At 38.8% G+C, this 16,124-nt stretch overlaps 1 protein-coding gene across 1 annotated transcript; it reads right to left on the bottom strand.

The window, feature by feature from the left end:
• Positions 1-5,664: 5,664 nt before the first annotated feature.
• LOC134335619 (golgin subfamily A member 6-like protein 22) lies at positions 5,665-14,297 on the bottom strand. The gene is made up of 3 exons (XM_063018188.1): positions 14,255-14,297; positions 10,193-10,873; positions 5,665-8,970 (listed from the first exon to the last, which is right to left on the bottom strand). The coding sequence occupies exons 1-3, from the start codon at positions 14,256-14,258 to the stop codon at positions 7,010-7,012; spliced, it is 2,646 nt and encodes an 881-aa protein (XP_062874258.1). The 5' UTR covers positions 14,259-14,297; the 3' UTR covers positions 5,665-7,009.
• Between the last annotated feature and the right edge of the window lie 1,827 nt (positions 14,298-16,124).

Here is a 16,124-nt window from a genome sequence, read left to right as displayed (position 1 = left end):
CATTAGGTACAGTATACAGTACATTATCTGAGAAATGTTCTTTCTGAGCTGACTGACAGTTCTCTCATGACGTTTGGAACACAGTGGTGAGCCACAATCCATCTTTTCACAATCAAGACTTTGGAGGGTAATCCTTTAATACCCAATCATGATTCCCTCTACTTCAGGGGTCACCAACCTTTTCGAGACCGAGAGCTACTTCAAGGCTACTGAATAATACGAAGGGCTACTTGGTGATACAAACTTTCTGAATAACAAAGTTGCACGGTTCACCTTTAATGATATTATTATTATTATTATTATTATTATTATTATCAATATCAATATTCATATATATGAAGAGACTGTCTGATCATATGATAATGTTAATGATTCCTCAGAATAATTATTAACAACTATTTACCATGGTAGAAAACATAAATTTCAACATGTAACAGTATTTATCTCTATTAATCTAAATCTGTCAGAGCTATCACATCTTTAATATTTTTGTAAATATATTTCTTGACAGTTTTGTACGAGTGAGTACATATGTAGCATTTTGATCAAAATCACATTTTTTACAAATGATCATCACACTTATTATGAATTTACTGATCTTTATTATATTTTAATATAAAATAAATAAAAGAATTTTTTTAAACAAGGTTTGTAGGAGGTAATATATGAAAACAGTTTGACATTAATTCATGAAATGATACAAGATTTTAATAGATTTATTTATTTGCACAATTAAATTATTTTAAAATAAATAAAATAATTTATTTAAAAACAAGGTTTGTAGTAGGTGAGGAAGATTGATTGTATATAAAAATGCTAAAAAAAAATTGAGATCTTTATAGATTTATTCATCTCCATTATAAATTTGTGACCAATTTTTTCATACTTTGATACTTTTTAAAGTAAAATTAATGGAAAATAAATACAAAGGTTATTTTTAAAAAATAAGGTTTGTAGGTTTTAATGTGTTTGTATAAAAATAGTTTGACATTAATCCATCAAATCATTACAAGACTTGAATGGATTTATTTCTCTGTAATGAGTGCAGAGTAAATGTCTCCTACGTTTTTCTGTTAGTTTGATGACGGTCCCTAACGCCTTAGCTGAAGTGAGAGCTTGATCAGCGGTTTCATTATAACCTTTCTGTAAATAATAATAATAATAATAATAATATTTTATTTGAAAAGCGCCTTTCATAGAGTAAAAACTACATAAAACCCGCGTCTCGCGCCGATGCGGCTGCGCATGCGTGGCTCGCTTATCTCAGCGTTAAGCGCACGTTTTAAAACTCCGCACTCCGAGATCAGAGCTCAAATAAACATCAAACATTTTTGTTTTTTAAATGTTATATTCACTATTGTCATTTTCAAATCTACATCAAGCAAGTGTTATAAATTTTAAAAGAACAGCAACACAAATAAAATTTTTAGACGGAGCTCTATAGTCACTAGTGCTATTTTGGAACATGCCCTGCGGGCGACCAGGTGATAAATACTAGATAAATAAATGAGATGTGATTCAGACTCTGCAGTACAAAATTAATAAATATAAAGCGTTATATACACACACAAAATTAACATAAATTGTCAGTGTAAAGGTATGTTTACATGGGAGCCGGGGACGTGGGAATTCGGCACAACACCGGGTTGCCAAATAACCCAGCATTTTTACAGTGTAAGCAATATTTTACAGTGGAGGTTATAAACATAAATATTTAAGAAATAAAATAAATAAAATGATTTTTACTGTTTCACTGACTCATGTGTTGTTTACATGGAGAAATGGTGTAAAATGACAGTAGCAGTGTAAAACCCTGTGTTATATGATCCTGTTTCTATTTCAGGTTTAGAGACTCGTTACACATTTACACACAGTTTAGTTCTATCTTATAAATAAACACATTTAACAGATAGAACGCGGATGAACACATTTCATTATTAATGAAGGTCATTTGGCTCTTACCGTTATTCGACGCCATTTCGTTCCAGTCCAAATCAAAAGTGAGTTTATCTGAACTCAACTTTAATCAAGATGGAACTTTCATAATATAACAGCTCTATCTACTGTCCTCTTATAGAATTACACCAAACATCATCCATTCAGCTCGTCCTCTATTAGCAGTATTTTATTTATTTATTTATATTGGTGTAGAAGAGGATTTGAGTGGAATAAGATTAGAGTTTATTTTGTGAGTATGCTGTAACTGCTCATCATTCTACTGTGAGATCTGATTTTCTTATTCATAGAAAAGGTTTTATGTGAGATTTCTGTCTCTATTATCTACTGAATGGTGCATTCTTTTAAATCAGACTTTTTTTTTTTTTTTTTTTTTCAAAAAAGCGACTAGCGACAAATCTAGCGACTTTTTCTGGTGTGATTGGTGACTTTTGCCAACTCGAACGTGAAAACACATATTGTTCTGAAGTTACTGTCCTCAGTGAGCATCTGGTCCTGCCGTCAGCCCCTCCCCCGTCCCAAAGCACTCACGGGTGGTTAGTATCACAGTCCGTGTTGCCAGATTGGGCGGTTTTCCACCAAAATGAGCAATTTTGTTGGAAATTGGCAGGGAAAAACACTTTGGCAGGTGGACAAAATTTGGGCTGGTTTGTATCATTTTGGCAGCTTAAAATATAAATAAAAAAAGCTATTGCTAAAGCAGGTGGAATATAAATAGGCCCACCTTTTCCCACCACATCCAACCCGTTGTCAAAAGTTTGATTGACAGGTTATTCTTTCCAGTCCAAGACACTGTTGCCACGCCCATCAATACACTGATTCATATGTTAGACAAGTGATTGGAGTTGAATACGAAGGTAAGCATGTCTCGTAAATACAACCTCTCATATGTACGAGAGGGTAAACTTATAAAAATAAGTGCTATAAACTGCTTATAAGTTTATTTTTATTTACTTGCAAAGGTTTGTGTGTCCTATAATAAATAATGCATTTTACAAACTTGGCAGGCTACTTCAAATACATGCAAGCAAAAATAATTTGTCCTTTATAATGTATAATTACTGATCTGTACATTTTAAGATATTAATTAAGAACATCATCTGCTTATCCTGTGTTTTGGGCGTTTTTTTCATGCATTTTGGCTGAAAATTACTATCGCAATCTGGCAACCCTGCCCAGAGTGGCTCAGGGTTGTCTTAAAAAAGAAAAACAAACCACAAATCAACAGAAGACAGTTCATTTGTAGTTCTAAACATATTTAGGGTGTTTTTACTAACTTTTTGTCTCTCCCACGATGTTATTTCTCTCTTCTACAGCGTCAATTACATGCAAATGAAACTTATTTCATTTGCATGTACTTCTAGCGACTTTTAGGACAGCCAATAGCTACTTTCCTTACTAAGGAGTTGGCAACACTGTTTTAAACTTACCGTTTTTATGGTCACTTGGTGTCAACAACTTTACTGCTTTACTTTTAACTTTGTGTTTACCTGTTTGGAACATTCTGAATATTTTGGTTTTTACTGAACACTTCCAAACAAAAAGGCTCATCAGTTAAGTTCAGGTGCTCTCAAGCTCACTGAGGTATCCTCCTCCCCAGACTTACTTTGGAAGTAATTGCCAAACCTGTAGATTGATTGACAGAGTTGAATGTTCACATGTGAAAGTGATTCAGTAAAACAACAGCAGCAGCAGCAGCGCTATCTCCCTGTCCATGTTTATTATTATTTATTGTGTTTGTGAAGGATTAAAAGTGAATCCATATAAAAAGGGACAAACACAACATCACCAACCAAGCTACCGGTCATGTTACACATGTCCTTTTGATATTCACATCAGCTGCCCTGATACATCCATCATTACTGCGGTGAACCTTGTTCAGGCTTGCACCCTTGCCCTTTACACACTGAAATTCCTCCAGACTTCTTGAATCATTTAATGACATTATGCACTGTAGATAGATCCCTTGGAAAATCCCTTTCAACATAGTTTTTAAATGTTTCAATTATTTTCTCACACACGTGTTAACAAAGACTCTGCCTTTCTGGCCTTTCATAGTCTGAGATATCAGTCAGTTAGTGTGAAGTTCATGTGAAGAGATAATCAGTAAATCAGGATGTATTTCAATTCAATACTTTGACATAAGACCTCAGTCTGGGTGAGAAGTGGAGTAACTTTTCACTCTTCTCTACAATGTTGGTTTATTTATCATTTGTAGTAAATCACACTTTCATTCTTCTGCTCCAGAAATGACCTCCTCCACCTTCTCCTGCTCTTGGTGTCCATTTATTAATGCACAACAGATAATCAGATCCACCAGCTCATCAAGAGACACCACTTTAACAAATATGAGACCCTGGTGAAATCTAAAGATAACAATGTTCATCTGATGCCCAGTAGAACTTCCAATCAGCAAACATCCTCTGGTACTGTCAGAAAGAACACCTCTGCGTAGATTGTGGAAGGGGCTTAACTTGTCAGAGTGCTCTCAAGAGACATCAGCGCGTTCACACAGGAGATAAACCGTATCACTGCTCTCACTGTGGAAAGAGTTTTTTTTATCAACAGAGCCATCTCCAAAATCACCAGCACATTCACACTGGTGAGAAGCCATATACTGTAAGTGCTCACATTGTGAGAGGAGTTTTACTCAACAAAATGATTGTTAGTTGTGACAATTTCTCACTAACCAGCAGCTTTATACTTGGAAAAAGACCTGATGGAAACACAATGACTCCCTCAAAAGATGCTTACTTCATAATACATAGCACAAGCATCATTTGACCAGGCTATCCTCTTCAGCAGGCAGCTAGAGGGAGAGGTGTCCCAATCCATAAGTGAAGAAGAGGGGGGCGAAGAGGATTGGGGCAGAACCCATGATAATGAAAATGACATGTCAGTACCATCTGTATCACCTTTTCAAAATTCACTTCAGAGGGTTGTTATGGAAAAATACATTATGTTTAATATCACCTGAATATTAGTATGTTGCTGCTTGTGCATTAAATACTTCTAGCTGTTAAATCTTTATGTGGCTGCTTCAGATGTGGCTGAGAGTCTCAAGTACAGAGATAAGCAACATATCTGTCAATAAGCTGTTGTAAGCAGATAAGAAACAACAGTTAGCACAGAATGGAGATTCCAAAGTCCAACACCCAATGTGATGTGACTAGAGCAGTATAAAGAGAGACCCATAGTTCTGTTCCTTGTTCTTACAGCTATTACATTGACAGGGTTAATGTTAAAATGAAAAATGTACTGCTGACAGATGAGTGTTCTTATCTACAGCCCCACAACTTTGGAATAATCTCCCAGCCTCTGTTAAAGATTAGGTGATTAATCTAAACATCTAGGTAAATAAGTATGTTTCGACCGAGTCATTACAAACCAGGAAGTTCTCTTTTTCAGTTAGGCTGTAATAATTATACTGGACGTGGGGGGCCGGCTCTGTACTGTTGACATTTGTTCATATCATGTTAACTTTTTAACACTTTTATTCATGTTATCTTTTTTGTCCACTTGAGGATGAAGGCTGAAGCCGGTATGTTTAAGGTTGCCCTGCCAATAATGCCATTCCTGCTGGACTCCTGGATGTGATGGGAAGTGCAGTGACTGAACCCACAATGTCCAAAACTCACCAACAGACTACAGACAAAAGTGATTTATTACAAACTTATCAAATTCTTAATGCCTCTGACTCACTATAGATTTGTTGTAAATGAGTTTATTTATTCATATGTATAACTACTATTTATTACAATTCTAATTAACATAAATGATGCTTTAGGCTACCCGAGGAGGATGGACAACTGCCTGTTGAGCCTGGTTCCTCTCAAAAATATTTAGGGAGTTTTTCCGTGTCACTGTTGCCCTCGATTTGTTCAACAGGGATTTTTTTGGTCCTGGGACCAAAAAAATAGTTCTATCAGTTTAAACCTTTAGTCTACTTCTATGTAATACTAATTCTCTGGCTGTTCTTAATCAACTAGGTGATTAGATATGGGTGTAGAGAACCACTGCTATATTAGTACTTTTGATCTACTTTCCTTTATTGACTACAAAAGATACACTGCCTGGCCAAAAAAAAGGTCACCACCTGGATTTAACTAAGCAAATAGGTAAGAGCCTCCCATTGGATAATTACTGCATGGATGATTATGTTTCAGCTGGCAACAAGTTATTTAACCGTAACTGATGCAGTGAGTAGCTTCTCATTTGTTAAACAACCATGTGGAAAGACACGTCCTGTGGTCGTGGAAAAGATGTTCATCTGTTTCAGAAGGGTCAAAGTATAAGCATCAAGCAGAGAAAACATCTAAGAAGAAGGTGAAACTACTAAAATCTGGTTAAGAACTGTCCAACGCATTATTAAAAAGTGGAAGGACAGTGTTCCAGAGTGATGGGCGCATCAGGGTAAGAAGAGAGGCGGCTGAAGCGATGCACCCATCATGCCTAGTGCCTACCGTACAAGCCTGTGAGGGCAGTGCTATGATCTGGGGTCGCTGCGGGTGGTCAGGGTCTAGGTTCAGCAACGTTATGTGCCCAAAGAATGAGGTCAGCTGACTACCTGAATATACTGAACCACCAGGTTATTCCATCAATGGATTTTTTCTTCCCTGATGGCACGTGCGTATTCCAAGATGACAATGCCAGGATTCATCAGGCTCAGATTGTGAAAGAGTGCTTCAGGGAGCATGAGACATCATTCTCACACATGGATTGGCCACCACAGAGTTCAGACCTGAACACCATTGAGAATCTTTGGGATGTGCTGGAGAAGACTTTGTGCAGTGTTCCAAATCTCCCATCATCAGTACAAGATCTTGTTGCAAGATTAATGCAACTCTGGACAGAAATAAATGTTGTGACATTGCAAAAGCTTGTGGAAACGATGCCACAGTGAATGTGTGCCGTAATCAAAGCTCCAACCAAATATTAGAGTGTGTGACCTTTTTTTTGGCAAGGCAGTGTATGTTCTCTGACTAACCAACCTTGGATTGTTGAACTGTAAATATCAAGACAATAATAAACAGAAGACGTACTTTAGAAGTACTTAGAGAATAGTACATTTCCTTTTTTTAAGCTCATCTATCTTCTTATGTAATTCACGCTCTGTTTCCTCCTTGCTCTGTTTGAGCTCATCATAATCCTGCCGTGAACCGCGGTACAGATCATAGTAATCTTTCTGGTACTTGGCCATCAGTTCCTCTGCGTATTTTTCAAACTGAGCTTTAACATCACTCAATTGCTCAGCTTGTCTTCTAGCCACATCTTCATATTTGCTCTTCATGTCCAGCTCTTTCTTCTCGTAGTTCTTTTTCATTTCCTCACGCTCTTGTTCTTCTTTCTCTCTTTTGTCTCTGTCTTTCTTCTCTCTTTTCTTGATCTCTTCCCATGTCTCTCTTTCAATTTCCTCTTTTACTCTCTTTATCCTCTGCCTGTCTTCTTCTCTTCTTATATTGTCCTCACTGGTTCTTCTCTCCCACTCTTCTTTTCTAATTCTTTCTCGTTCCTCATACTCTTTCTTTATTTTTATTATGTATTCCTCATACTCTCGCTCTCTCTGCTCTCTTTCTCTTCTTTCAGTTTCTTTCCACTGTTCTCTTTCCTCTTCTCTTTTATGTCTTTCATCTTCTCTTTCCTTCTCAAAGTTTCTTTTCATTTGTTCTTGTTTTTCTTCCTGTTCTTTTACTTCTTTATCATGTTTCTCTTTTGTTTTCTTGTGTTCTTCTTCTCTTTCTCTCAACTTCTTCTTCCATTCCATTTCTCGTTCTCTCCATTTTCTCTCAATATCGTCTTTTATCTCCTTTTTATCATTTTCTGCCTCCTTCATTTTCCTCCTCCAGTTCTCCTGTTCTTCTTCTTGTTCTTTTCTTCTCTTTTGTTCCTCCTCGTCTCTCTTTTTAATCTCTTCTTGTTGTCTGATTTTTAGTTTTTCCATTGCTTCCATTTGTTCACGTTCAAAACGTTCCCTCTCGATTTTTTCTCTTTCTGCTCTCCTCCGGTCCTCCTCGTCTTTTTCAGCTTGCTGCTTGAGAAATGTAGAATTTTGGTTTTCCATTTCCTTCCTCATCTTCTCCAACATGCGATCATTCTCTGCCTTTTGTTGTTCATCCTCTTCTGATCTTCTTAGATCCTCCAGCCTCCGTTTCTCTCGTTCTTCTTCTTCTTTTTTTTCAAACTCTCGTCTCAGAGCTTTTTCTCTTTCCTTAAACACTTTTTCTCTTTCACGTCTCTCCTGTTCCAGCTTTTCTTTCTCTTTCTCCATACTCTTCCTTATCTTCTCCAGTTCTTCTTCATATTTGTATCTCAGAGCTTCTTTTTCAGCCTGCATCTGTTCCTCCTTCTCTTTCAGTATTTCTTGTTGTTTCTGCTGGATGGAATTTTTTGCCATCTCAAACATCTTGTTTGTAAAGTAATTGTTTCTGTCAGACTTTATCATTCCTTCTATCATTCTGATAAGATCACAGACTTGTGTACGATCATTCTTTTCTTTATTATTAAACATGTGAACTCTTCCACCACAGTCCCTGATTAGTTTATCTATGCCTTTATGATCGCTGGTTTTGATATATTCCTCCAAGGTCTGATCTTCCAGATCATCTCCGTGTGTAAACAGCACTATGGTGAACTTTGCTGCCTCAGTACCAAATATGTTTTTGATCAGATTAAGTGTCTCCATTTCTTCTTGTGTGCTTCGTCCTACACTTAACACAATGATAAAGGCATGAGGTCCAGGAGCAGAGAGTGAGATACAATTCACTATTTCTTCAGTTGCTTCGTCATTCGACAATGTGGTGTCAAATAGTCCTGGAGTATCAACAACAGCAATGGATTTACCCTCAACCTCTCCAAATCCTTTCTGGCAAATTTTTGTCACAGAGGTCAGGCTGGCACTAGACTGAAATTCTTTACGTCCAAGGATGGTGTTTCCTGTTGCACTTTTCCCATTTCCTGTTTTTCCAAAAAGGACAATTCTTAGACTCCCAGAATCAGGTGATTCACCATCAGCACCTGAAAATAAGATTAAATTGAGTAAAAATGACATTTGTTTAATCTTTTATTCTGGTGTTAATTTTATCTTTGTATTAATATTATAAATACTACTAATACTACATATTTAAAATATTTACAACATACCATCCAGTACTCTTTGTTTAAAATAAAGTTTTAACATCTCTTTAACATTGCATGGCTTTAAATTCAATCAAAATTTTACAAAAATGTACAGCAGAGAGATATTTTTCATTCATCTGGTATGAACTTTTTTATACAGTGGCATTACTTTTATTTCATTTTGCTAAATGGTGGGATTTTGGGTGGAAATCAGACTTTAGACTTTTTAGACTTTTTGGGCTGTGGGCCCAACAAACTAAAATGGTCATGTCTGAAGGAAGGTTAAATTGGATTTCTCTAGACTGCTGTGAAAACAAGAATTAAGTATATATATATATATATATGTTGCTTTTTGAGATATTTCACAGGTCTGGCAGGAATCAGACCTGAGTGTGGCTAGTGAAATTGAACCCAGTATTCACAAAAATGTGGTTAATCACAGTTAATTCATTTACTTTTTCACAAAGGGTTTTTGGGATAGCTTTTTTCCCCTTAATGAATAAAATCATCATTTAAAAACTGCTTTTTGCTTTTTTTATTATTTTTGTGTGATATTAAAATTTGTTTGGTAATCTGAAGCATTTAATGTGACAAATGTGACAAAGAAATCTGTAAGGGGCAAATACTTTTTCACAGCACTATATATCACCGATCAGCCATAACATTAAAACCACCTTCTTGTTTCTACCCTCACTGTACATTTTATCAGCTTCACTTACCATATAGAAGCACTTTCTAGTTCTACAATTACTGACTGTAGTCTATCTGTTTCTCTACATGCTTTGTTACCCCCCATTTCACCCTGTTGTTCAATGGTCAGGACCCCCACAGAGCAGGTATTATTTAGGTGGTGGATGGTGTTAGTGTGTGTTGTGCTGGTATGAGTGGAGTTTTTAAACACTGTGTCCACTCACTGTCCACTCTATTAGACACTCCTACCTAGTTGGTCCACCTTGTAGATGTAAAGTTAGAGACGATCGCTCATCTATTGCTGCTGTTTGAGTCGCTCATCTTCTAGACCTTCATCAGTGGTTACAATAAAATAAACAGTGAGTGTAGAAACAAGGAGGTGGTTTTAATGTTATGGCTGATCACTGTGTATATATATTAAACTACTCACATGTTCGCTGTAGATGTTTCTGTAGCTGCTTGATTCTCTCCTCCTGTTCAGCCAGTTTGTTCTCCAGTTCTTGTATAGCTCTGTCTCTTTGTGCTTCAACATACATCAGGAGAGAATAAAACTTGTTGGTAGTCGCCATCTTCTTTACTTGATCCAACAGAGCTGGTACCTGCTGGAGTCTTTTACTCTCTGTCTTCTGTAACATGATGTATCTACCACTGCACATGCTGAGAAGTTCTTCTGTTTCTGAACTTTGTTTAATAAAGTTTATTGCTGCAGTTTCATCAGTGTTACTGTTGCTGAAGAGGACGATGGTGTGGTCATTCATTCTGGAGCTGAAGATCCTCTGGATCATTCTGATTTCTGCTTTATCTTCATCCTGAAGTGGACCAACAGGTATGATGATGATGAAAGCATGAACTCCAGGATTACAAAGAGATACACACTGAAGAGTCTCTCGCTTCACTTCCTCTTCTGAGAGCTGAGTGTTGTAGAGAGTCGGAGTCTCTACCAGTGTGACCTGGTATCCACTCACCACACCCTTCCTCATTAAACACTCTGATCTGGGATCTGATATCAGTTCTGTCTGCTTCAGAATGAGATCTGATATTGAAGATTTGAGTTCATCACTTCCACACAGCACCAAGTTCAACACTGGTAATGTAGAGACTTCTTCTGGTACTGAAGTAACAGAATAAAAGTGGTAAAATCGCCAAAAAAAAGAAAAAAAAAAAAAAAAAACCATAATGAAATAATATATATATATATATATATATATATATATATATATATATATATATATATATATATATATATATATATATATATATATATATATATATAATAAGCTGAAAACTAACATTACTAACGCTCTTATTCATTTCTTATTTCCTAAAAAATGTTTTAACATGGTTTAAGCAGTTTTGTGTTCTTGGACTGTTGTTTGCTTAGACTAGACTAAGAAAATGTTTACTGTGAAAGCTCTTCTATAGGTCCCTCTGGATAAGAGTGTCTGCTAAATCCCGTAAAGGTAAATATGTGACCCCAAATCAGAAAAAGTTGGGACAGTATGGAAATGCAAATAATAAAAAAACTCAGAGTTTCTTACATTTAATTTGACTTTGATTTGATTACAGACAGGATGAACCTGAGATGGTCCATCCTAGGTGTCTCAGGGCCCAGAGAAGTCGACATCGCTTCTGGTTAACATAAGTCTTCTTTTTGTACAGTAAAATGCAAATATGCAAATCACAATGAGCATTCATTACAATAACCATGTGTGCCTTTCATATATGATTAGGGTATAGCTCCTATTACGGCATTGTAAGATGGTGAGAAATGTACTCTCAGACCCCCTCCCCAGTTCAGAAATGGTCGTTCCCTCTTCACATAGATGGCCTTTGTTGACTCCCCGTTCAAACCAGCATTCCTCCTTGTCAAGGATCTGCACATCTTCATCATTAAATAAGTGGCCGCTGGCTTGCAGGTGGGTGTAAATCGCAGAGTCCTGGCCAGAAGAGGTCGATCTTCTATGTTGGGACATCCGTTTCACCAGTGGTGGCTGTTTAGTTTCCCCAATGTACAGTTCCCGGCAATCCTCCCGGCACCTAACAGCATACACTACGTTACTCTGTTTGTGAACTCATTTGTGAATACGTTACCTTAGGGTGAACTCATTTCTGGCGTAGCGTGTTTTGAAAGCAACTAAAACACGGTGTTTGGAGAATATCCGTCTCAATTGTTATGCTACTCCCGCCACATACGGAATCACCACTGGTTTGCGCTTAGAAACGGTTGTCCTTCTCCTCCCTTTGATCCACTGGAGCCTAAACTGGAGGCTAAACTGTTGGGACACCACTGAGTCATTGGTTCAGATATGTGGACGACACCTGGGTTAAAATAAAATCCGAGGAAGTACCACATTTCACGGATCACATCAACTCGGTGGACAAACACATCAAGTTCACAAGGGACGATGCAAGCAACAACAGTTTAGCCTTCTTAGACTGTGAAACTGCTATTCAAGATAGGGGACGTTTGAAAGTAAATGTGTACCGTACACCGACACACACGGACCAGTACTTAAGGTTTGAACAGCCGGGTGAACAGCATCCCCACAGACACTACAGCCAAGTATAAAGAGAAATCTTATGTCAAGAAGGCCCTGGGTGAATGTGGTTATCCCAAATGGGCATTCACAAAAGCGGGAAAAATGCCCGGAACAATTGAGACGGATATTCTCCAAACACAGAGTTTCAGTTGCTTTCAAATCCCAGAACACGCTACACCAGAAATTAGTTCACCCTAAGGACCGGGTTCCTCGACACAAACAGAGTAACGTAGTGTATGCTGTTAGGTGCCGGGAGGATTGCCAGAAACTGTACATCAGGGAAACTAAACAGCCACCACTGGTGAAACAGATGGTCCAGCATAGAAGATTGACCTCTTCTGGCCAGGACTCCATGATTTATACCCACCTGCAAGCCAGCGGCCGCTCATTTAATGATGAAGATGTGCAGATCCTTGACAAGGAGGAACGCTGGTTTGAACGGGGAGTCAAAGAGGCCAACTACGTGAAGAGGGAACGACCATCCCTGAACCGGGGAGGGGGCCTGAGAGTACATCTCTCACCATCTTACAATGCCGTAACAAGAGCTATACCCCAATCATATGTGAAAGATACACATGGTCATTGTAATTAATGGTCATTGTGATTTGCATATGGACCTGATCAAATCGGCTGCATATAAGGTCAGGGTATTCAACACCAGCTCAGACTGAAGACGTCACTTGGATTGAGTGGCGAAACGTTTCTCTACAACAAACTTGTGTCCAGATGAACTGATTCAACTTTGTGGGTTCTCTCTTCATTCTGCTCCTGAATCAGCTTGTGGTACCAACATTTCAGTTCTGCTCTCAGAGCATCTTACATTTTGTATGTTCTCTCACAGCTCCTAAATCAGCTTGAAATGTAAACTATAATAACCTCGCCCCCTCTGCGTACTGATTGGTATATTGGTGTTAAATAACCAATCATTCGCAAAGCTGCCCTCAGAAGGTTTTTCAATAACTATTATAGCTATAGTACATTTACAGCATTTAGCAGACACTTTTATCCAAAGCGACTTGAACACTGAACACAATTTTGAGCAATTGAAGGTTAAGGGCCTTGCTCAGGGACCCAACAGTGGCAACTTGGTGGTGGTGGGGTTTGGACCGGCAACCTTCTGATCACTAGTCCAGTACCTTAACCACTAAGCTACCACTGCTCAGTAATTATAATGACTATAACTCCAATGTGGATCCTGCTTTTATACCAGTCATGATTTCCTCATTGTAACCTGACTTAAACATCACTAGAAATCAATGAAAAGATCTTAAACATGCAGTTTATGCAAGAAGGTCCAAGAAGGTGTGGGATGTACGAGTACAAGGTGCTTTTAATTCCGTCATGCTGCTCTAGTGGGAGGTGACCCCAAACACACCTCAAGGCTATGTAAGGGCTATTTCACCAAGAAAGAGTGATGGAGTGCAGATGACCTGTCCTCCACAATCACCTGACCTAAACCCAGTTGAGATGGTTTGGGATGAGTTGGACCGCAGAGTGAAGGCAAAGCAGCCAACAAGTGCTCAGCACCTCTGGGAACTCCTTCAAGACTGTTGGAAAACTCATGAAGCTGATTGAGAGAATGCCAAGAGTGTGCAAAGCTTGTCATCAGAGCAAAATATGGCTACTTTGAAAAAACTAAAATATAAAACATATTCTGGTTTGTTTAACACTTTTTTGTTTGCTACATAATTCCATATGTGTGCCGTTATAGTTTGGATGTCTTTAGCACTAATATACAATGTAGAAGATAAAAAAAAATCAAGTAAAATTATAAAATGACATGGTGTGTCCAAACGTTTGACTGGTACTGTATATCTAATCTAGGTTGTAAGAGAAACACCTTGTATAATGCTGTTATTTAATTCATACTGTGTAAAGAAAGATTTACTAAAATGTACAGCTAATTACATGTTGGACAAAATTCTATATGAAAAACTTTCACCATAACTTACACATGGGGGGAAGTATCAGACTGTTTCTTCTCAAAGGTTTTACTGAATCTGTAAAAGAAACACAGTACAGGTTCCTGTTGACGTTGGAAAAATAATGTAGAATTTTACTGTAAATTGCAGTAAATCTGTTAAAACTCATAGTAATACTAAATACTACAGCTTATATAAATCCAGTTAAATCCTGTTATACAAAGACTTTTATAAAACAACCACCTTAAATGACTCTTTAACACCTCAGTGCAGTCTGTACAAATTTTACACAATATAATCTAAACTGATTACAACCTCACATGAGAAAAAGTTTGGATGGATTAATAAACATCCATTACTGCATTTTAGACCTGCAACACATTCCAAAAAAAGTTGGGACAGAAAAGCATTAACCACTTTGTAATGTCGCCGTTCCTTTTCACCACTTAAAAGAGGTTTTGGCAACGAGGAGACCAAGTGATTTAGTGTTTCAGCTTCTATTTTGTCTTGTTCTTCCTGCAAACACGTCTTAAGATATGCAGCAGTACAGGACTGCAGGCAGGTCAGTCCAGTACCCGTACCATCATCTTCTGCAGCCACGCCTTTGTAATGTGTGCAGCAGGTGGTTTTGCATCGTCTTGTTGAAAAATGCTGAAACTTCGCTGGAAAAGACGAATTCTTGAAGGCAGCACATGTTGCTCTAAGATCTCAACGTACTTTTCTGTATTAATGCTGCATCACAGACGAGTAAATTGCCTTTACCAAGGGCACTGATACACCCCCATACCATGACACACCCTGGCACTGACACACCCCCATACCATGATACACCCTGGTACTGACACACCCCCATACCATGATACACCCTGGTACTGACACACCCCCATACCATGATACACCCTGGTACTGACACACCCCCATACCATGACACACCCTGGTACTGATACACCCCCATACCATGACACACCCTGGCACTGACACACCCCCATACCATGATACACCCTGGTACTGACACACCCTCATACCATGACAGACCCTGGTACTGACACACCCCCATACCATGATACACCCTGGTACTGACACACCTCCATACCATGATACACCCTGGTACTGACACACCCCCATACCATGACACACCCTGGTACTGACACACCCCCATACCATGATACACCCTGGTACTGACACACCCCCATACCATGACACACCCTGGTACTGACACACCCCCATACCATGATACACCCTGGTACTGACACACCCCCATACCATGATACACCCTGGTACTGACACACCCCCATACCATGACACAACCTGGTACTGACACACCCCCATACCATGACACACCCTGGTACTGACACACCCCCATACCATGATACACCCTGGTACTGACACACCCCCATACCATGATACACCCTGGTACTGACACACCCCCATACCATGACACAACCTGGTACTGACACACCCCCATACCATGACACACCCTGGTGCTGACACACCCCCATACCATGATACACCCTGGTACTGACATACCCCCATACCATGATACACCCTGGTACTGACACACCCCCATACCATGACACACCCTGGTACTGACACACCCCCATACCATGATACACCCTGGTACTGACACACCCCCATACCATGACACACCCTGGTGCTGACACACCCCCATACCATGATACACCCTGGTACTGACACGCCCCATACCATGATACACCCTAGTACTGACACACTCTCATACCATTATACACCCTGGTACTGACACACCCCATACCATAATACACCCTGGTACTGATACACCCCCATACCATGACAGACCCTGGTACTAACACACCCATACCATGATACATCCTGGTACTGACACGCCCCATACCATGAAACACCCTGGTACTGACACACCCCC

Source organism: Trichomycterus rosablanca, chromosome 2 (assembly GCF_030014385.1).
Source record: "Trichomycterus rosablanca isolate fTriRos1 chromosome 2, fTriRos1.hap1, whole genome shotgun sequence".
Classification (NCBI taxonomy): domain Eukaryota; kingdom Metazoa; phylum Chordata; class Actinopteri; order Siluriformes; family Trichomycteridae; genus Trichomycterus; species Trichomycterus rosablanca.
The sequence above is the reverse complement of the archived record's forward strand: the minus strand, read 5'-3'. Positions and strand labels throughout refer to the sequence as shown.

Coding starts and splice junctions, on each gene's coding strand:
- LOC134335619 (XM_063018188.1), bottom strand. Junction 8,971..10,192: donor GAAACATCTACAGCGAACAT/GTGAGTAGTTTA, acceptor TCTTATTTTCAG/GTGCTGATGGTGAATCACCT.